Below are 22,646 nucleotides of genomic sequence, written 5' to 3' on the forward strand. Positions count from 1 at the left end.
TCCACAATCAAGGAATTAATGTACATCGAATCAGCCTGTCTATTGATAACTAAATAAACAAACCAATTAAATTTCTTCGATCCGTATAACAATAAATTCTCCTTAACCTTGTCACCAATCAGTTTATTCTCAATTTCGATGTGTTCAACGAATCATTTACAATTGGAATCATCTTTTACTGCAATTTAACGATTAGATCTCTTATCAAAAACGCACACACATATATAAAGATACAAACAAGTTAATCAGGAACCCAATTGATCGATTCAATTTTCTGAGAATTATTCGATTTTATTATTGCAGCGCACAATCGGTGCTTAATTCTCCGAAAGCCAAACGATTAATTGTCTTTTCCAAACTCGATTAGGATAAAAAATACATCGGAAAGGGGATGAATTAAAGAACCAAGAGATAGCCACAAAACCAGTGATCTGCCCGAGCTCGTCCCAAACCGGCCAACCAAACCATTCACTTGGAAATTTACATTTCAACCAGCAGAAATAGACGCCGGTTGCTAAGTTGGTTTCCGGGTCCGAAGGAAGTTTCGTCGTTCCCCGAGCGACTCGTAATTTTTGCGCTGGTCGCTCGGATGCGATCCGCGCGGAGTCTGCGGCGGGTGTCCGCATTGCAGATTTCCCGGTCACGACTGGGGACCCGCGACGATAAACCGGAGCTCGTTGATAGCGCCCAGGAACGTCTTAATTTCATGCATTGAGAACGGATCGATGCGAAAGCCCCATAAACGCCGCTGCGACCGTTTGTTTTCGTGCCAGTTGCGCGCTTTTACTGCACACCCGGGAATCGTCAACCTTGTGACCAAACCTCGACGATGTATCCTCTCGCCGTGTGATGCCTATCGCTCGTTTACGACGATGCTGAAGCAGCGAACATCGCGTGAACGGTTGGTTACGTTAGTACCATAGAGCAAGATTTCCTGATTAATGGTTTGATACGACAGAAGAATGACGATTTTTATAGTGGAAGATCGTGTTACGTCGGTTGAATCGTCCATTGCGATGGTTGAAGCACCGAGTGATAGCTTAAGAGACCTAAATGAGTCTCTCAAGAGCCATGCTGATCAATTCCACGTATCGTAACAACTACAAACATTCTTTTCCAGTTTCCTTGCAAGTTTCGATTGTTATACTATCTCTTTGTGATGCTAAATAAATTTATGGAAATAAGATTTCTCTTTTGGAACGTCGTAATCTTTGATCTTAAATGTCGTGTATTCGTTGTAATCTTTCCCAATTGGGTTTCTAGTCACAGCTTAATGAGGCTTAATATACAAGTAAATCCAACTCGTTCCAATCTACCACAGATCCGAAGCCCTCCGTGATCGTTTCCTTTTAAAAGGACTGGTAGCACTTACCATCGTTACTTACACACGTAAAGCTCAGGGAAAATCTCCAAGTCAGAGCTTTTAGCGATCAGTATGGAGAGACCATTGGATCGCGCATCGCGTTTCGAACGAGGAAAGGCGCATCGGAGTTGGAATCGTCGATTCATTGGAGGCGTTAGAACGAGAGACCTCGTTGCGGAGTTATCTTTTCGCGATCGTCGATGCGTGTCAGGCTGGTTAAGCCGAGTCGACGTTAGTCGATTCGAGACTCGAAACTTCTCTTCTGCGTACGTCCCGGCGGGATTCGTCGTCGCGACAGCGGAACGAGAAGAGGATGCGAAGCTGAGGGAAACGGCGCGCGCCACCGGAAGTAGAAAGAAGTAGCAGGCGACGACGCAGAAGTGCCGTCAAGTGGAATGCAAGGTGATGTAGACTCTCCTTGCTTTTGCCTGCTTGCACACACACCCCTACACCTTTCCTACTACCAAAGCTGTCCTCCCATTCACCTACGTCTCTTTCGGTTTCTTTCATTGCTCGTCGCTTCTTTCTACCTTATCTCTACTGATGTTGCTCGTTTTTACTTGTGCTCACCGTTCTTCCTGTTATTTTTTTCTCTCATACGTTTTTATCATATTTCTTCAGACTTTTTATATGCTCTTTTTTACTGTTTCTAACCAGAGGTGGAATAACTTGTTCGTTATTCCGTTGGTTTCAATTTCATTGACTGGTTCCTATTATTTTTCGAACCCATTTTCCAAGTCTCTTTTCATCGTTCTTTCGTGCCGTTCGATACGTGTTCATATTGCATTTTTATCGAACCTTTCTCACGCCTGCTTCTAGCGATTGTTTTCGCTTCTATTTATTACATCTGTTTCAATTCGACTTTTCCCTTTACGTTAGCGCTACTGATACCAGCATCGTTCATTTATCATCGTCGACTAATCTCGTACTGAAGAAATCGAACGATATACGAACAAATACATAGCGTGATCATTGAAATGCATAAAAATATAGGAACAGAACTAACCGTAGGAAATATCAAGGAATTTCTGCCAGAATTTATGAATCAATCTTTTCACCGCGTTTCCTGCAACCAAATATTTTCAATTTTGATGGGAAAAATTCCCTCTTCTTACCTACTTTCTCCACTATCATCTCGACCCGACCCATCTTACCCTCTAGTCTCTTCTACCATCACCACATAGAAACACGCCCTCTGATCCCAACTATTCTCCCTTAATCCCCCACTTTTTCCCTTTTACTCTTTATCATTCCAAGCTCATGCCGTCCGTGGAACGAGAAGAGCGACGTTACGTGGTCGACCGCTCAGTTCTGCTCGATGCATTCTTCATCCGTCGCCAGCCACCGTAACCACCCCTAGCTCGCAACTACCCCTTTTCTTTCTCCTCCCCATTCCTTTCTTTAACCTGCGTTCTTCGACGAGAAAGACCCGGTACACCTCTTCGTCCGTGATTTCTTCCCTGACAGCGTTCCCTCGATAACGCCTGTCACGTTCCCTCTTATTGCGACACGCGGTCGTTGTACCTCCGACCGCCATTATTTCCTGTGTTATTTCACGCTGGCGGGGGAGCGTTGATCCAGCGACCGGATCACGGCGTCCGATCGCCTGGAAAGAAATCTCTGCGGGAGTAGCTCGTGCAGCTTCGAGAAAAATAGCAGGGAAAAGTGATTCGTTGTTGGTAGACGAATCGTGGCTCGTTCTAGGGGCACTGAATTTCTTCGGGTTTCCTTTCTTTCCCGGGAATGCGATTCAGAGAAATTTGAGGAAGTGTGTTTCAGAATTCTCTTTGAGAAATGGCGAAATGAACAATTTGGAAATTTAGGGTATGAAATTTAGCATATGTTTTTTTAACCATTAAGATGTGGTTTACTGTACGGGAATAATCAAAATTTAATTTATGTCTAATTCAAACAACTGAAACTCGAGCGAAATCTAAACCACTTAGCTCAAACTCCATTCAAATCTAATACAAACTTGATCCAAAGAGCCAAATCTATTCCGAATCTATCTTTAACCTAATCTGTATCGAGGTTCAATTATTCTCACAATATTATATTTTCTCAAAATAAAAATTTCTATTATTAACAATACACAAAAGAAAGAAATTTTCTTGAAAGGTAAGGAACGTTTCAGTTTGAAAAGTGCTAAAACTCGTAACGCTACAGTCTTCACGGACTATTCCAATCACGAAGCTCGCCCTTCGATTCCTTTACGAGCAAGAAATCACCCCGCACCATCTATTTTTTTATGTCGTCTTTACGTCACGTATAGAGTTATTGCGGCAAGATTCGCGTTTCGAGAAACGAAAGGAGACAGAAGACGCGTCGTTAAAAATTGCTTTCCCCACGGAGGGTATTTCTCCAACTGTCCCCGACTCGACTCAACGTTCGTCGCCCTTCCTACCAATTTCAGACGCAATCATCTCGCTCGTTCTTTTTCGTTCTGTCTTTCTTTTTCATTTCTATAACATAGAGCGCGCGTCGTATACATTTTCGATGAAACGCGTTACAGGCGCATGCATTTTCCCTCCAAACCACATCTGTCCCGCGTCGTTCTCTTTGACGCTGTTTCTCCACTAGTAGGTGGATTGGTTTTGAATGTCATATAGAAACGACCGTAAATTTCTTTTCTGAAATCTTCTTTAAAATGTTTGATCGCATGTACGATTACTCTTCGATACAGTGACCACTATTTCCTGTTGCTTCTTGTTTGAACAACTATACCTTTCGTTTCTCAAAATAATACTTGAACGATCATCTCTTTCTGCGATAATTTCACGAATAATTTATTATATATATTATAACAAGAATAGAAATTTTCTATCGTTAAAAATATTATTCAATATCATTTTATTGGAACTGAGACTTTTTGAAATTTTTAAGGGAAGAATTTATTGGATGATGCTTATTGGACAGGAAGTTGGAAGTAATTAGACAGCCGTCAAACACGAACAGGAATTTCTGCGCGAGTGGCAGCAGTTCATGCCGGAATCTGCATAAACTCGGAATATTATTTACTCAGCGAACTGCCTTCGGTGGCTGCGTTCTTTATGCACACGCAGTTCTACGCAAATACGGCTTCTTAATGCTGTGTTTGTTTTCGTCCCGTATAACGTTTTCGTAGCGCGAAAACTTTGCTCTCAATGCCGTAGTTACTTTTTATCGTTAATTGCATATTAATTTCCAAGAATAATAAACACAACTCTAAATTTTAATTATCCCGCTACGATATCTCCGAATAAAATTCGCGTTATAAAATATTGTATTGTTCAGACGCTGGCACATATTTTCATAGAAATTTCCTATCTATTCACCGCTTCGTCAGATCTTTTACTTTATTTGCTGTACTTGATGTTTGACAAAGGGCGGAATTTTGTCACTGAGCATAATTTATTAATAAGCAGTCTATCGCGTACGTTCGTGCTTTTGTGAGAAATTTAAAACTGCGAAAATACGTAGGATAGATAAAATATACGAAAGCATAGAAAGTTTCTACAGTGTATAATATTCAATAATTGAAATCAATTTCTGCTTAAATTCCACTTCTTTAACTAGCTTTATAAAAAGCTACGAGTACGAATTAACATGCGCAGTTTAGTCATCGAATACATAACACAATTTCGTTCACTACTGATTATTCATTGGTCTGAAAATTTTGTACCAAAGAGAAGACAATACTCTAAGAGCAACGATACCGCGTTTCTATGAACAATATTAACGCCACTCACCTGACTGCAGGAAGGAAAGCCGGACAGGACGAGGCTGGCAGAAATCTGAAACAACGCAAGAGGATCCGGAATTATGTTACACGAAATTTCGCCTTCTGGTTTTAATCACCGAGCTGAGTAATGATTCAGTCACGCTTAGACACCCGCGGATGCAATTTTCCTAGGAATCCATAGCTTGGAAATTCGTGGGAAAGTCCCAAGGAAAGGTCGGGGTATAGGGGTGAATTTAATCAAGTCGAAGTTCGCTGGAAAGTTAGAGGATAAGAGACCTCTCGTTAGACAAGGTTCGTTTTGTTGGGACGAAAGAGAGAATAGAAATGTTTGCGATTAGAACGAGATTGTCAAACAAGTAATTTTCAAGTTCTACAAACAACGATTAACTGTTTCTATTAACGTTATTTAAAATTCATCTCGTCGCACCACTGTTGAACATAAAATTAACATTATAATTACGATTATAAATGCCTCTAATGTGCAGTTAAATATACTGTGCGTGAACGATTGTAATTATAGCGATACAACGAGGACAAGTGAGCATTTACACGTATAATCGTGATTCTATTTGGGTAAAAGTAAATAACAATTTTATTAAAATCCTGCGCGGGTACACTACCTGTTATCTGAATAAAACTAAACATCACTTTTACTAAAATTATCTACGGTAAAATTCGATTTATGTGAACTCGTTAAAAGTGTTTCATCAAACATTTCACATAATAAGATTCTCTCGGTCACTTATAATTTTCTCTCGTATACAAGTTCACGTTCAGATTAAACGGATTCAGCTAAGACCAAGTCATGTCACCAGACTTCATTCGTACACGAGTTCACGTTGCGGTAAGTAGATTCAGCCGACCGGAATTCATGATCAGACACCATACATAAACGATTTCCTTGCAATAAGTGCAGCCCTACCGCATATATCCTTAGTAACTACAACAGCCAAGCATGTACAACTCATCGAAATGCCTGATTCTATCGTTAATTACCAACAAGACCGAAAAAGTCAAACTCAGACTGTTTCGATCATTCGCGGAGAGACGCGATCGCGAGATATCACGTCAACGAGAGTTGTAAGTTCCCGTTACGATTAAACAATCGACGCCACGAACTGATCGATTCCCTTATTTCGATTATGATAATAAGGGTAGTTCAATGAAATTTCACAGAATTAACACAAATAAATTAATGTTTATTGCAACAACTTATTAACTAGAAAGATATAAATGGAACAACAAAAAGAAATGTAACTACGTAATGCGCGATATAAGATATGTGTTGACTGTTCGGCTTCTCGAAACGTTCTGCACGCCTTTCGAGTTTTTCCGTTTTTTCTGAAAGGCGACCCCCACTACGTTCGGATCACGCCACATTCTTTTACGCCAGATAAAATAACGGCCACGAATCGACGTTTCTGGAGGTAGCCCTGCTTAATGAACCATGCGCTTGCCACTACAATGTTTGTTTGCCGGGCAGCCGCGACGATCCGTCTGCGACATTATAGTGCCGCGACCGACAGTTAAGAATATGATCTATGGCAAGCCGCATGGCGTAACACAGACATTTTTCTTACTATCTATTGGGTTGGCAACTAAATGATTGCGGATTTTGTCATTAGGTGATATTGACCAAGCGAATAAATATCCTAAGAAATTATTCATTATTTCGTATATTTTGCGTATTTTCGCATATTTCAATCTAAATGCATAAACGATCTAATCGTCGTAGTATTCTTTAGAATAAATAGAGAGGCGATAGCCAAAATTTTTAATAACGAAACTCTCGAGCTTCGCTTCGTCGTAAAAATATTAAGATATGTATAATTTTATGTGCTAGACTAGGTTAGATTCGTAGTAGTGATACTTGTATGTGAATATCAGTGTGTGGAAGTATGTGTGTGCGCGGCGTCTCAAAAACAAATGAATGTAAATTGTTCAGTCGGTTAACAGTCGGATATGGAAGAAAGTGCTGAGACGCGTGCGAGTGTGTATCGATGAATATCTTTGAAATCGCTTATCAGATAAATATATAACTATTCTAATATGAATTCTAATTGTAAATTTAGTATTCCTATACCATTATTTCGGCTATTAAGATCCAAAATTCTCAACAAAAAAATACCAATGTAAGAAGAACAGTGAAGCTTCACATCGAAAGCAAAGTGATTTGTTTAAATCAAAATTGGCTGATTTGAAAGACCTTGATCGCAGGTTCTATGAAGCACGACAGTCTCGAAGCTCGATTGTTTGGCGATTAAAGGGGGTAGCACGAGCTTCGTGAAAGAACGACGGAGAAGCCGAGGAACGCCCGGAACCTCGAATACATTACACCGTCGCGTTAATACCTGGGCCGCACGCGACGTTGTTCCGGTGCATAACATACTCGATTTAACTGCGTTTAGTTTTAAAGCTCGCGGACCGTTTTCCCCCTCGAGCGATACATCGAGTTCCACTTCCCGTTTCCACCTGGCGTAGCATTAACGCCCGGACTATCGCTAATGTGCGTTCTCTGTCATGGAAACCGGCTTAAACCGACGTCCAACAATCTGTTTTCTCCATCGTGATCTTTTCTCCGAACTGCTTCCACCCTTTCCCTTCCCCTTCGTTTCTGTACTTTCTGCTGTCGCGTTTCGATCTTTCGTACGAGAAATTGGAACGAGACGACGATCCGTTTTCAATGTTCGCTAGAGATTCAACATGCGTAAATCTGGAATTTAGTTATAGAATATTCTCCTTTTTGGTATTTGATTTAAGAGATAAAAATTTGATTAATGGATGATTTATTTTTAGCGTTCGTAGTACCTGGATTTAAAACTAGAAATATCTGGGATTTAACTAAAATCAGATTATTTAATTGATAATGAAATTGAAACGTTGATTGATTGGGCCATTCATTCGGACGATTGACAATTTAATTGTATTACATTCTCTTATTGGTTTTTCATTTGAAAAATCGGAATGTCGATGATTCTGTTCTTCGTGCTGGTTGAAGATCCAAAATTTGTTCCTTTTCTAGCGTATGGTTCGATAAATTGAAGTATCGATAAACGATTCATTTTTAATATATCCATTTAATCGTTATCGTAGAATGTTATCCAGCTTTAATCACTGATCGAACATTATAGAAACTAATCGTTCGGAATATACGTATTTCTAACCCTGATCTCTTCCCGAAAATTCAAACTCAAACTCTCTAAATCCTGGATTCGAGACCTCGAATCGATTGGAATCGCAATTGGCCTACCACGAAGCTCCAACTAGTTCCGATTTCACTACCGATCTTTGCCAAACTTCTCTCTGCAAGTCGTCTTCGAAGAGCTTTAAACCCCCAATCAGAAATTTTCGAAGGATACGGCTTGAAAAGTCTCGAAGAGAATCTAGCGGCTCGGGGGAAAAAGTTGGTTCTTTCTTCGTTTCTGTGGTAATAAGCGCTGGTCTAGTTTGATAACGCGGTTCAAGCTTTGACGTGACGGGTATAATTAAACAAACGAAGGAATGGAAATTATCCGGACTGGCGGCTGACTCGACAGGTCGAGATGAAAATTCCGCGGTGGAAGTAATTCGCGACATCTCGCAGGACCTTTCGATGAGAATTCCACGAGTTTCGAAGCCTGTAAAACCCGATCGATCGCGTTTAAGGAACGACGCGGATCATTTGCATTTCGAAGATCTTTCAGTTCAAGGAATACAGAAAAATCATCGTTCTTAAGTTAGATTTAATTTCAACATTGATAACGCGATGGAAATATTATACTTTTGATTATATTTTATTTTATTTTAGTTCTAATCGGAAAGGGGTGAGATTCCTCTAGTGTCCAAGGGATCTCTCGTTGCCATTACCACGGAAATAAACCGAGTGCCTTTCGCTTCAGCGAAAAATCGCCGCGATAAATCCTCGCGACTCGTTTCGACGAAGTTATTTACGACGCCGACTTCACCCTCCTATATATTGTCCGATGCTGTTTATAGTCGGCCATTTTTCCGGTCGCTCTACCTCTAACGATGCGTCTAGCGCTTTTAAGTTTAACAGGTGGCAGATCGTCGAGTCGTCTATTTGAAAAAAAATATTTTCTTCTCTATCTCATCGACCAATCAATTTCATAAATTCTCGATTGATTAGAATTTCACTTCGGTTGTCTTCAGTTAGTTCCTAGTTTCCGCCGATAGAATTCCTTTCGATGATTCAACGATTACATTCTTATATCGTTATTTGTTACGTCTCAAGAATCCAAATTATACCGAAAATTCGAATCTTCTATCTTCGTAAAATAAAGGAAATTTCCTATGAAATTGATTTGTTAATTTCTATCATCTCTTTGAAATTTCATATCCCCGAAAATACGCCCTCCTCTTCTACCAGTTTCCCCTCGAAGCGCACTGTCACTTCGATCAAACTCCCTCGAACAGGCAACCCCCTGTTATATTCGCCCCTGGCAAGATTCCCAGTGTCGTGCCTTAATTTTTGCCAGTCGATTACGCGAAGCTGTTGCTCGCGAAGTGTATTTCGCGATCGCGGGGGTTAATTTCACGGCGTGGCGAGCCGTGCAACACGGCGAAACGACGCGTGACCCAGTTAACTCACTCGCTTCCCGGTGCATCGACCCGAGCGAGCGTTTATTAAGGGTGGCAAAAGGGTCGCGAGTTACAGTTCGTGGAAGGAGGATGGGCCAACGTCGCAGAGTAAACGTCCCTTAATTAAGTTGTCTAGTCCGCCAGACCGATCCATCGAGCTTCTTTATCGAGAGAGCTGGTCCCTGATGCGAAATCGATGACACGCTCGCTCTCCGAGAGGACGTCGCCTGTTTCGTCCTCTTACTCTCTTTCTCTTCCTATCTCCTTTTTTTCTTCTTTTTTCTCTCGTTTCTCATCTCTCTCTCTCTCTCTCTCTCTCTCTCTCTCTCTCAGTCTCGAGGGAGATGTTCAATAAAAATTCCTCAAGAGCCTCGACTGGCAGGAAATGTCGTCGGTGAAGCGCGTGTACGCCGAGATCCTCTGGCGGAATCGAAACGGAATTTCATGGGACCTTCGAACGAAGACGAGGGACCGGACGTGGCGGCTTTTTAGATTCTCCGCATAGCAGACGAGGACAACCCTGAAGGTCATTTCGTTCGCGACTAGCTCGTGCATAGAGTTTCTGCTCACTATGGTATACTTAACGGAAATACTATTTGCTTCAGCAAATATCAATTTCAGTCAATCAAATAATAACCGTTGTTACGTCCGTGATCCTCCACATAAAACAAACTCGTTCCCTCGATCAAAGAAGATCACTAGACGTCTAAACATCTTTATTCGGACCCGCAATAATCCCAAGGACCGTCATAAATTTTAGCATTTTTTATAATCAAGACCCTCAGATTCCTAAAGTATCTTTCAAGTCGAAAGGTTCCTTAGGGTTATTGCTCATTCCAGGAAAACACGAGCAAACAACATAATGCCACCCACGAACGACCTTTGGTCGGGGGCGGCCAGCACCCACCAGTTTTTCTCTCATCCAATTGGCAACGATGTCTGTTGCCCTCGCTTTCTTAACGAAAATTACCATTAACGAATCCGCTTGTCTCATACTCTGGACACATCCATCAGTGGTTTTTTCCTCCCCGACATCACCGTCACCGAACTACTTGCTAGTAACTTTGAGATCTGAACACATCTGACTTGCTGTTAACATTTCGCTGAGAACGCTTCTACACACACCACGCACGAATACTCGAGTGTTCACAGTTGTTGGAAATAAAGTGTATATTTAACCTGCTGGCTCGGTGTTATAATCATTATTTATTATAACCCGTATTATCCTAACCGAAACAGGGATCGACTGATTCGTGGCGTCGATTATCGTATCGTATCGTAACGAGAATTTACGACTCTCGCTGACGCGTTATACCGCGAACGCGTCTCTCCGTGAAACGGTCAAACAACGGTGCTTGATAAATAACAAGGATCGAGAGTTACACGTTTGTGGATGATTGAACAAAGTTTAGAAGTTGTCTTGGGAAATGGAGAATTTTTGACAACGGGATTACAAACGGAAGATTTTTATATCTAGCAATTGGAAACCACAGTGAAAATTCACGATAAGTAACAGTTTCGTATGAGGGCAATTTCATAATCCAATGTTTTATCAAACAATTATTACTACGATCGTTCTTTCACTAGGTTTGACAAAATCCTCTCAAGTTTGTTGATTTCAGGAAACTGGAATAATCTGAACGAGCTTGACCGGCGTGTCTCGCGTTTGTCACAAATTCCACGTAATAAAAATGTTTTAATCTTTTTCGCGATGATTTTACACGACCGGTTCGTTTTATTTCTCGTTTGATATTTCGATCTTCTACGCGCGTATTTCCAGCATAAATTTCCGCAACATTTTTCAAAATTCACGTTGATACACGTAACCGGGGAATCGAGCCAATTGCTAATGTATAAAACAGCGTTTGTTCCCGCATAACTAAATTCAAACCAATATCGGGACGTGCAATATAAATTCATTTTGGTGGCTCAGTTAAATCGCGGAATTGAAAACGTTGACTCTTGAAATTTTCGCGTCTGCCAGCCTCGCCGTTAAATTACCGTCATTATATCCGTCAAATCACTAACGGGTGCTGAACTCGATTGCAATTTGGTCCTGCATGTAATTTTCCAACGATCTCTCGATGCTTGACTTGCTGTAAAACGAGAATTATTCACAGAAGCGCGCATGTATACGCGTATTTGATCGTTGTGTTTCGTTTCGATCCGTCAAAATCTGTACAAACGTACCATTCTTTCCATTAACCAAGAAGCTAATTGTCCCTTATGTTCGAATAATAACCGTCAAATCAAAAGCCAAATGGAAATTTCGAATTTCCTAGTTTATTCATCTGTTCAGCTTTAATATCACGAATTAAATCAGAATTTTACGCGTTCGTAACGAAGTGGCGATGCAAACGGATATTCTACTCATTTGGTGACAAAATGTTGTTCCAAGAAATAAACCGTGAAATCAGAATAATTCGATGTATGACAAATGTTTAACAGATTAAAATATAAGCACCGATGATTGAAATTTCTACCAAAGAAACTGCGCAATGTATATTACGCTTGTGTATTCAAATTTACGCTATAAAACGGATATAATTAAATTTCGATGACTTACATAAAATATATATAATACCGAAGCTTAATAAAAAAAACTAAAACGTGTTCTAGAACTTCTGAACAAGACTTTGTATCGTTCTAAATACATGAAATTTTCATATAAGAAAAAAAAAGTAGCCATTGTTCACATTGCTCATTCTCTACTACAATAGTTCTAGCATCGATAAATTTAACAAGTCGGATTAAGCGAGTCGCGACGGAACTTCTGATGTAGTCAGCGATTAATTCGTTTCTTAGAAATCTCCTCGCGGTCGCCGCGGAGGTGCAATTAGTTTGACGAATGGTTCGAATTACGAAGAATCTTGTCCCGATAATTCAAACGTGCCGTCGAAAAATTCCTCTCGAGTATTCTTCGTGTAGAAAAAGCCAGACAGGAACGCGCGAGCATGTAAATTCTATTAATTCATCGTTTCGTCGCGTCTTGTTTCTCCGCGAGCGAATCATTTGTAATGAAACGTTTCATTATTCTTGTTTTCGAGGACAGGTTGAAAGTCTTTTTGTCGAGTAATATGCAGAATTCCAAAAGATATATGGTAATTTCCTCTTGCTTTCGAGAAACTCTGATTGCCATTACGTGGATGCCAGTTGGCGATTTTCTACCTTCGGAAAAGAAACTTTCTCTCAGGTTTCATGTAATGTGTGAAAGTAAGTAAAAATGAAAACCTATCGATGCTAAATTGATGCTGTTTGTACGTATCTCCAATGCTATTTAAGCGTGATTATATCTATTAGAGAGTAGCGTGATCTCATATTCTTAAATGAAAACGTGTTAGACTTTTCGATTGAATTTGCTCGCGGATATTTATCGGAGAACGAAAAATTCGATAGCCTCTCCTTCTGATAAATTGTATGAACGTAACGAAATGTAAACAAGGAAAGATAACGAACTGTAAGTAATAAAATATAATTATAAAGAAAATTATTTTAGCCTTGGAATACCAGAGAGGAAGGCGAGACACGATGGAGTCGTCGTGTAAATTTCGCGTGACAGTCAAATTCCGAAGACGAGACACGCGCAATTTCCCGCAGGGCGAAATTACTGCTCTTAACGAAATTAAAGGCACCCTATGTCGCGCGCCGACGACTCTATCCTCCGTTTCATACGTCAAAGCTACGCTCGCGGTGAATTTTGCGCGCATAATCACAAGCAACCATGGAGCACGTGCTTTTCAAGATTCGAAACGTTACAAATTCTCGATGGATCTCGTGGATAGAAACATCTCAATCGTTCGTAGTAGAGAAGTAGACGTAGAGAGGTAGTTCTTGGAGACGAGCCAGTCTCTGTCTGTCTGTCGGGTTTGGTTTATTTGGGCCTTTTCGATTAATCGGTTCGGTCGACTAAAGTAGAAAGCGGCTTCGAGCGTAGAGGTTGAGGGAAGGAAAATTGAAAAGCGTTCGAAGAAGCAAGTGCAGCTGGATTAGAGGTTGAGCAATCTCCCGAGAACGTGATCTTACCGCTCTTATTATACCTTCTTGTTTTTTCCGTTGAATATGTTGGAGGTTAAGCTGGATAAAAAATTCTGATAGAAAGATCGTGAATGTTTTATACTTAATATCCTCAGTTTTATATATGTTACGACTATAATAAGCATAGGTTATCATGGCAGGTCTTTAATATCGTGACAAAAGATACTCAAGGAAGTATATAATATATATGGCAAGTAAAGAAATATTTTATGAGAATAAAATTCGCGTGTATAGTATCAAGAATAAAATAAAAACACAAACATGATATAGAGAACGCGTAAAATGACGTTAGGAGTACGCAATGTAAATGTTAAACCTTCGCAGTCCAAGCAGCATTCGGCGCTTCATTCAAGTTGATTTTTACTCGAGAAGCTACTTTCAAAAGCTATTCGTAATATGGATGAACTTTCATATTCTCGAGCGAAACAAAACCGCAAATCTTCGTGCAATAACATGCACCTAAACCCTGCTGTAGTCGTAAATCATCTAATCCATTTTTTATTTGCAAATCATTTAAATCTCTCCGTATGAACTGAAATACGTACAAGGTGAGGTCTCTGATCTTTACCATAACAATTCGCTCGATATCGTAGCTGCCTCGTAATCAAACCAAACGGCGCCGACAACTTGGACCTATCTCCGAGTTTAAACCGTAACAGGGTTCACTTGACGCGATGCAATAGTAAACTTCGAGTTCGACTTCGACGTTCACGACTATCGAGGCGCAGGTAAACCTCCTAATTGCCAGTAGCGTTTCAGGTACGCGGCATTATTCGAAGCCGGCTTGCACTCGATAATGAACCAGCAAGCCGGCGCTCACGACGTTGTTGCGAGCAAGGATCGAATCGCATACGTTATTGGGATAACAAGGGAATTAATTCCGAACCGTTTCGATCCTCGCCCCCACGCCCCTTCAGCACGTTGATCGACTCACTTCCGCGGAAACCTGGTGTCGCCTGACAACATACGAATTCTATGCAGCTCCAAGAACAGAGAAATTTTGGTGAGACGCGCGATAATACGTATTCGTCGATGAAACGATAGAGGAAAGGATTGAGACGATGAGAAACGTTTGATGACGAAGAAATGGGAAAATAAGATTTATATCGTGAGATTTATTGCATTTCTTATATTTTGACACCAGTTTGTTGGTTGATTTTTTCTTGAACGATTAGCTTCTTCACGAGTTTATGAATATTTTTGTAGTCGTTAAGAGTTTACGAGTACATCGAGGTAGGAAGGATTTTATTCAGAAAAACATGGATCGAGAGGGTGAGAAACGTCCTTGGACAACGAGAGAGACGAGAAAGAATATTTATACACTGGCTGTTTATTAGATTTTACATGTTTTGAGGGACGTTATTTGGTTTTTTATGGGAGAGTATCTTTTGAAACAGTTTATGAAGATTCTCCTTTACACGTACGTTTCTAAGAAGCGCAATTTAACGATGGATACAAAGATGAAAGGGACGAATGTTTACACTCTGCGTGCTTATTGAATCTTTAATATTTTTAGAGCGGGTTATTTGGTTAATCTTGGGAGAATATTTTCCTGAAGAACTAATGATGGAATTTCATTAAAAATGAATTAATGGTATGCTTTCTTAATTCGAGGAAAAAGCAAGATTAGGCTTCCTCTTTGTGCTATTAAGATCTACCTTTTCTTTTTCCAATATGTTGTTCATAGATCTAAAACGTTGATTTAATGATACAAATTGTAATCCGCTAGAATCACTGCCAAATTATTCATCGATATATCCATATCAACTTTGATAACAGAAGATTCGCGGAATTCTCATGCAATTAATACGCCATCTAATAAATGTCCAATTTATACGAAACTTATCCAGTTTCGCGTCGCATTGACTTTCATTAGAAAAGTTCTATGGAACTTGGAAGGATGGAGAAAAGTTGGCAGAAGCTACGAGACGGACCAGAACCGATCGAATCAATCGACCAACCGGAACGAGTAATTGCTAAATAAACGTCGGGCCGGCGATGGCCGCTCGTTAAATCGTTAATTTGCGATACCGGGAATAATAATGCAACGCGATGAAATATTCATACGGATATTCGCCGATGTTCTCGTTTATCCCGCGTATTGAGTGCCGATTATTTCGAAAACAGTCGGCGAGGACGCGAGGCGAAATAAATTTCCAAACGCAATAATCGACACCTGTCTTTTTCTTCCTCTTTCTTACTTGCTTCTCGACGATTCTACGTTCCGCTCGATCGTCGAAATTGTCGTAGGCGTGCGGACGATGCAAACATTTTCGTTGCTACGATTTTTACGCGGCCATTATAAATCGTCGTTTTAATGATCGAGAGGTATTTCATTCAGCGCACGGTGAATATGCGGTACATTAAGCGAGATACATTCTATAGGCTGGTTCATTATGCGTAGGAGCCGACTTCGTCGATATATTCCACGTTAAAAAACGATTAAACCGCCATTTGAATGTTTTCGAATGGCCGCTGCCCATTTGTTAACGTTTCATTAAATCGAGTTGACGATCGAGAGAGACGTATTTCCATAGTGCACGCTTCGAATGTTATATTGTATGGGATTCGTTTGACCGAAAAACAATCCAAGGGGAGATATGCTCAATTGCTTGTAGCAATCGAAAAAACTAACACTACGTTCATTTATCCGACATATCGGCATGCACCAGATCTCCCGATTCACGCACGAGATCACATCTTTCTCTGGAAGCAAGATGATAGATATAGAAAGGACACGATCACGGAATATTATCGAAAAAGCTTCGCAGAAGAACCGGTTATCGAGCAGAAGATAGAGATAAGTAACGACAGATTGCAACGTAGAAACTACGTAATATTTCAACCCCCTGTCAAAACGAGAACTTAACACAAATATACGCTCGCATCTACACACCTGTTCCCCTTTTCCCCTTTTCTTCCATCGAATTCTCCTGGATACACACATACATATGTACGTGTATATACGCACACATGGTACACGTCACGCGATATTAAAGCAGATTCCTTTGGCGAGCGTCCAAGTCGATGAAAACCGAGGTTATCGTCTGTGCGACGGTCGATTTCTTTGTAGAGGCTACAACGACACCGTCGACTACGCGAAAATCGCGCACACTCATTTTACGACGTGTCACCGTCATGAATTTTCAAGTTTCCTTCCATTCTTATGAATGGAACTTCCTTTAACACTTGTACGACTTCCTTAAGCCCTTTGTGTCTTTCGTATTGTCTATTCTTTTAAATTCATTCAAGGTTATCATAAAGATTGGTCCCATGGTGTTGAGATTTATTCAATGTTCGTATAGAAGAAATTCTTGACTCTTCGATAAATTTGGTTTGCAGCGAAGCTCTCTTATTGGAATAGTCTCCAAGTTTCTTTTAAACTTCGTTATTCTCCGAGCCTCGCCGAACATATTCCAAAGTTCTTGCGCGGGAATGAATGAAGTTTGAACTTTGAAACTTTTATCCAGCTTTGTCAACGTTTATTAAAAATTGATTCTAGAGAAAGATATTGTGGGATATCGTTGAACAATTTAACAAACGTTACGGATAGACAAAAGAATAAGAATATAAGTAGTAGGAGACTATAATCGGGCAGACTTCATATTTCGTCTAATCACTTAGACTCGATCGCATGAAATATTAATTCAGTATATTGATCGATATAAAAATTCAACAGCGTCATATAGATATAAATAAAATAAACAAGCGCAGGTAGTGGAGAATCGTTTATGGTCAGACAGATTCCATCTACTTGGACTTAATCTACTAGATTCTATATTTTTCAACTTACCTACTTTATATTATGCGTTACGTAAAGAATTACGAAGAGAAAAGTAAATTCGATTCTATTGCAGAACATTACTCAAATGACAAACACTGCCTAAGTAAATTATTTTTAATATTTTACTGTCTATCATGATTCACGATAGTTTTATCGAAGCGACGCTCACACCGCAAATAAAACATTTTACAATTTCAACTTTACCACTCGATATATATATATTTATCAATATTTAAATTTTGCACAAAATTCTACTATAAACATTCAAAGTTTGGTATTTCAATTTGACCATCGATGTTTAAAATGTCAGTAGCACTTCCAAAGAATGAATCGAAAATGAACCGAAGCAGAAGCGATATTTCCGTGTGTTATCATGAACGCTTTGCAAGATAATGCAAGCACGATTCTGTTTACTCTGCATTCTGCACGCTGGTCGCGTTTTTGCACGCGTGCATATTGTTCCTATGGAACACGTCCAGGAGCATGCAATCAGTGTATATTCGTGAACACGCGAGCCCACGCGCGTGTGTTTCACATGCCTTCACGCCGGCATCAGTGCCCGGTCTGGAAATTCTATTTAGAATTTTTTTTTGCGCCGCCAACTTGAATCGGGTTTCCTCGAGGTTTAATTACGCGTGCCACGCAACCTTTCTCATCGTTTCGCTCTGGAATTCAGGCCGGACCGCGCGAGGAAGCTGAACCTTTGCCCTCCGCCACGGTTAATTACAACCTGACCTTTGATCTTACGAAACGGTCCCGCATGAGAACCGTGATTTCAGAGGACCAAGCAACTTCCACTGTTTTTTACCGGTTGAAAGAAGCGGAGAAAAATAATTGTAATTGCAAGTTCTCTGTGGCCAGAGTTTCGCCACGAAATCCGCAGATTATATTTTATATTCGCACAGAACGAGTGACTTTCGCCGAGAACTTTACCAGTACTTTAATCCATTAATCCTCCGACTCATTATTTTTCAAGTAGTTTATTCGAGTCGGTATTGGTTATCCACTGGTATAATACCGTGTCAGCTGCAAAATCTGGAAAATATTACACAATTTATAATTAGTTATTCTCTGCCTGAATAACAGAAACCGATGTTGAAATTCAACTTTGCGGCAGGTACAATTTGTTTTTGTTAAATTACCATCATGTCACGACGATACTACGATATTGTAAAGTAAAGGGTTAAGAGCAATATTTTATATGAATTTTTCCTAAAGAATTGGAAGACTATATAAATGTGTAAAACAAACGATCATGCGGATCTTAACAGTGATTCTGACAACAATCGTTCGCTCCTCGTTAGAAAGAAATCCGTCAATTCCATCTGTTAATCCAAAATTATCTCGATTATCTCTAAACATCCCTCTACCCGTAAAACCTACAACTTCTCCTCTTTCTAACCATATACTGCCAAACGCTCTCTTTCTCTCTCTGTTTCTGTCTCTATGCATCGAAAGTTTCATGCACGCGAGAGTGCCTCTGCAAGATACGAGCGTCGTCACACCTGCCACAACGCGTGCTCCCCTTTCGTTCACCTGAGCGATCTGCCGACGTCACCACACGCGTACGCTTACACGAGTCAGGAACACGCACGGGAAAGGGTTAGAAAGCTGGGCCACGGTGGTAACATTCCGGAAGCCAGGATCGATATCCAGACACGCCATCGCCAGGCTCGACAGCCAACCACCCTCTTTTCACCCTCTTCTCCTACCTTCCAATCTTCTCCTCCTTCTTATTCATTCTCCATCCTTCACCCTATTCCACGTCTGTTTATTTTTCCCTCCGCCCCGTTCAGCCCTCGCAGAAGGTTAATGGACCCTCGGGGATGTCTTTGGTAACGCGAACGTTCCGCGGAGTTTTTCCTTTCTACCACCTTTGGCGAATCGTCCTCGAGCGAAATTCCTCGAAAAGCGGTTGAAGCCGCTGAGATCAAAGCAGAACGGATGCTCCCCGACGGAAAATCCAAGCCCCGTGATTATGTTTAAGTTGGTCCATGAGAAACTAACGAGTTCTACAGGGTACATGCCGGTGATTGCCGGAGACTTTCACCAAGTGTTTCGCAGCAGGAGGAAGTTGTTAAGAGAAGAAGATCGGGGCTTGATAGTACGTAGGATTTGATTCGTGTAATTGGAAGCGGTGTTTAAAGGAATATGTACTTCTGCGGTGTTTTGCTTCCACTTTCTCCGCACTATTACAGCAGAGACCGATTTTAAGATGTAAGATACCGAACGAAATATTTACCGAACGAAATGTTAAACTAAAATATGTCAAGCGATATTTTGTGATAATATTACGGCGAAAATAATTTCACTCTTTCGTAAATTCTCGTTTGCTTGTTTCGCAGATGCGTGGTTCGACGTTTTCTGTTCCGTAAACATTGACAGTGTTTGGAAAATATACGTGAACTGTAATAAAATTATTTCACGGTATACCGCAAAAAAAAAAGAATGAAATAGGAATATAGAAATATAGCAAATTTAACGTGCAATTTTCCCGTAATCAAATCGCAACGTTTCATAAAACCGGACAACTTATCCAAGCGATGCGTCATGTTGCAGGCGAGTCAGTTATCTTGTCGGCAAACTTGTTAACAAAATTGCAAAGCATCGTTGCTCGCGGCTAATGGATCATCCGTAAGTTTTCTAAAGTTTGTAGGTCGGCGAATTTGTCATCGAAGTGATTACGGTCGGCAGGTTGGTGGATCGGTCGCCGTATTCCATTCCCATGAGGATCCGAAAGCAAGTAAAAGCGGTCGAACGTTGGAATCGGGGTCGTGGAAGCCGGGATTAACGACGGTTTCTTTTTCCGCGAGCGCTTCTTACAGATTCGATTTGACCCGCGGCATTGTTCGCGTCGCTACGATCCGATCGCGAAGAACAAAGGCGGACGCATCGTCGACCCATTTGCTTTAAACGCAAAGAGAAAAAAAAACAGAGAAAAACATGGGGGACAATGCATTTTTGATCGACAGAGAGATAATTTGTTCGATAGGGAATTTTGCGAGGCGACTACAGGAAAATGGATCGACCAAGGTTCACAGGGTATGTGGGCAGATTTTGATAGATGGCAGAGTAGAAGTTGAGGAATTGATCTTGGTAATGCATAGACGGTGAAGTAGAAATCTTTGCGGATGAAAAATATAGAAAAATAAAGAAAAAAGAGAGAACTTGTATAATTTTTAATTATATTTAATCACTTGGTACATATAGATAGGCAATTTTAATAAAATTGATCATTTTAAGAAAAATATATAGGCTGTCTCGCTAAATTTGAGCATGTAAAAGTTGAATTTCTGAAAAATGCTTGAAAGAAATTTATGCTCTTTCAGGAAGTGTATCTATATAATGATGTGAATTTCAGAAAATATATAATACACCAACAATCTTCATTATCGTTTTTCATAAAAAGAAATTGAGTAATTTTCATCTTAAGTCGCTCTAAAAGTAGTAAAATTTGGACATTATTATATAATCGATAGCAAAAGCCGTGAGTTGAGCAGCGAGTTGCATGTTCTTTTATCCGAAGAGGGTAAAACAATACTTCTTGATAACAGGATTACGAAGAGCAGCGCAACAGCTGCTCGAGGAACATCGAATGCGAATCTCTCTTCTAATTACGAAGTCTCTATGATCATTAACATAGCGGCAACTCGTCGATCCTTTCTAATTGCAACATCTTGTTAGAGATGAAAAACCACCGAAAACAAAATTGACAAGTGCCTGTGTTACATAAAGACTGCAAGATACGTGCAGTTCGGATGAAACACACGATCATTATACTTAACCGCGTGTATGTTACGTTCCACCGCTCTAATTAACCAAGATAATTAGTCAACCGTTCCTGGTGTGACCACTCACGAACATTTTTCCTCTGTGAACAAGGTACGCAGGATGGTAGAACGACGCCTAATGCGAGAAAATCCGATTACGCGACGCGAAATGCACACAGCCAATAAAAATTCGCAGATTTCGCGCTGGGAAAACGGCTCGCACGCTAATTTACAGCGAAGCTGTAGCAGTGGCGAGCTTTACGATGCACCTGATACCGATAAAAGTACCGACGGGAATTAGCGTGAAAGATCGCTGTCCTGATACGAGCAGATCGTAAACGCGACAGAACAACGATATGAAACGTTACTGCGCGTAGTAGCGTATCAGAAAAATTGCTATCTATGCCGTGAGGCGTAACCAAAATCCCATCTTTCGAGCTTTCTTGCACGATAATTTAAAAGCTAGCAATTAGACTACGGATGTGCATTTATGGGAAATTTAAAGACACAAAAATGTACGATCCTGTACACGTAACGCACAAAGATATATAAAATATCAAAAATAAAGCAAACTCGTTATACTATTCAGATGATGTAACAGATCTCTTCCTACCGTATAATCCATTCCAATGTTTCTTATTATTGAGATATGTATCATTTTGTGTGCTACACTGGATTAGCCGCGTAGTAGTGATACACATATATGAGTATGAGTGCACGTACGGAAGTACGTGCGTGCACAGTGTCTCGTAAAACAGACGAATGCAACTGTTCCGTTAGTAGTCTGGTATGGAAGATGGTGAGACAAAGAGAATGCTGAGACGCGTGCAAATGTATATCGACGAAGATCTTGTAAATCACATATTAAATAAATTTGAAACTATATTCATATCAATTCTAAGTATAATCTAAGTGTTCCTGTACATTTATTTCGGCGATTAAGATCCAGAATTCTCAACAGTTATATGAGAAAAACATGAATTTTCATAAAACTTCGCAGTCTACTAGCATTATCAATGGATTGACACGTGACAGATTGTAGTTTACAGACATTTTAGAATTTTATGTTAAATAGAATGATCGAAATAAATTATATTTCGTAAAATATCACTTATTCCACTGTCAAACATGTTGCAATTATGATAGAAAATCTATCAGTGTTAATTAATTTTTAACTCGTATCCGATAAAAACGAAACCAAAAGAGAATCACAATTTCCGAGATATTGAATAATGAGAAAATCCGAAGCAGTATTCCTTGACAGAACTTTGCATTTTAGGCTATAAAATATTCATCGACGATCAGAGTAAGGACACAAGGTGAAATACGTGGATCTAGGCGACGTTGAACGTGATTGTGAGTCCGATACAGAGGGTCGCGGCAACACGAATGGAT

At 40.2% G+C, this 22,646-nt stretch overlaps 1 protein-coding gene across 7 annotated transcripts in view; it reads right to left on the reverse strand.

Annotated features, from left to right (window-relative positions):
* The window catches only part of LOC126864517 (RNA binding protein fox-1 homolog 2-like), a 350,319-nt gene that overhangs the window by 260,162 nt on the left and 67,511 nt on the right, over positions 1–22,646 (reverse strand). For 6 of the 7 annotated variants that reach the window (XR_007689213.1, XM_050615950.1, XM_050615952.1 and 3 more), the window contains one exon: positions 5,092–5,136. Coding sequence is in view for 5 of the 7 variants with exons in the window: in XM_050615950.1 (XP_050471907.1) it covers positions 5,092–5,136 (45 nt within the window). In the remaining 2 variants the exon portion in view is untranslated. Of the gene's footprint in view, positions 1–5,091; positions 5,137–17,307; positions 18,517–22,646 lie in introns of those variants that run through there. The other variant, XM_050615944.1, reaches the window with a different exon arrangement.

This window comes from Bombus huntii, chromosome 4 (genome assembly GCF_024542735.1).
Source record: "Bombus huntii isolate Logan2020A chromosome 4, iyBomHunt1.1, whole genome shotgun sequence".
Taxonomy (NCBI): Eukaryota; Metazoa; Arthropoda; class Insecta; order Hymenoptera; family Apidae; genus Bombus; species Bombus huntii.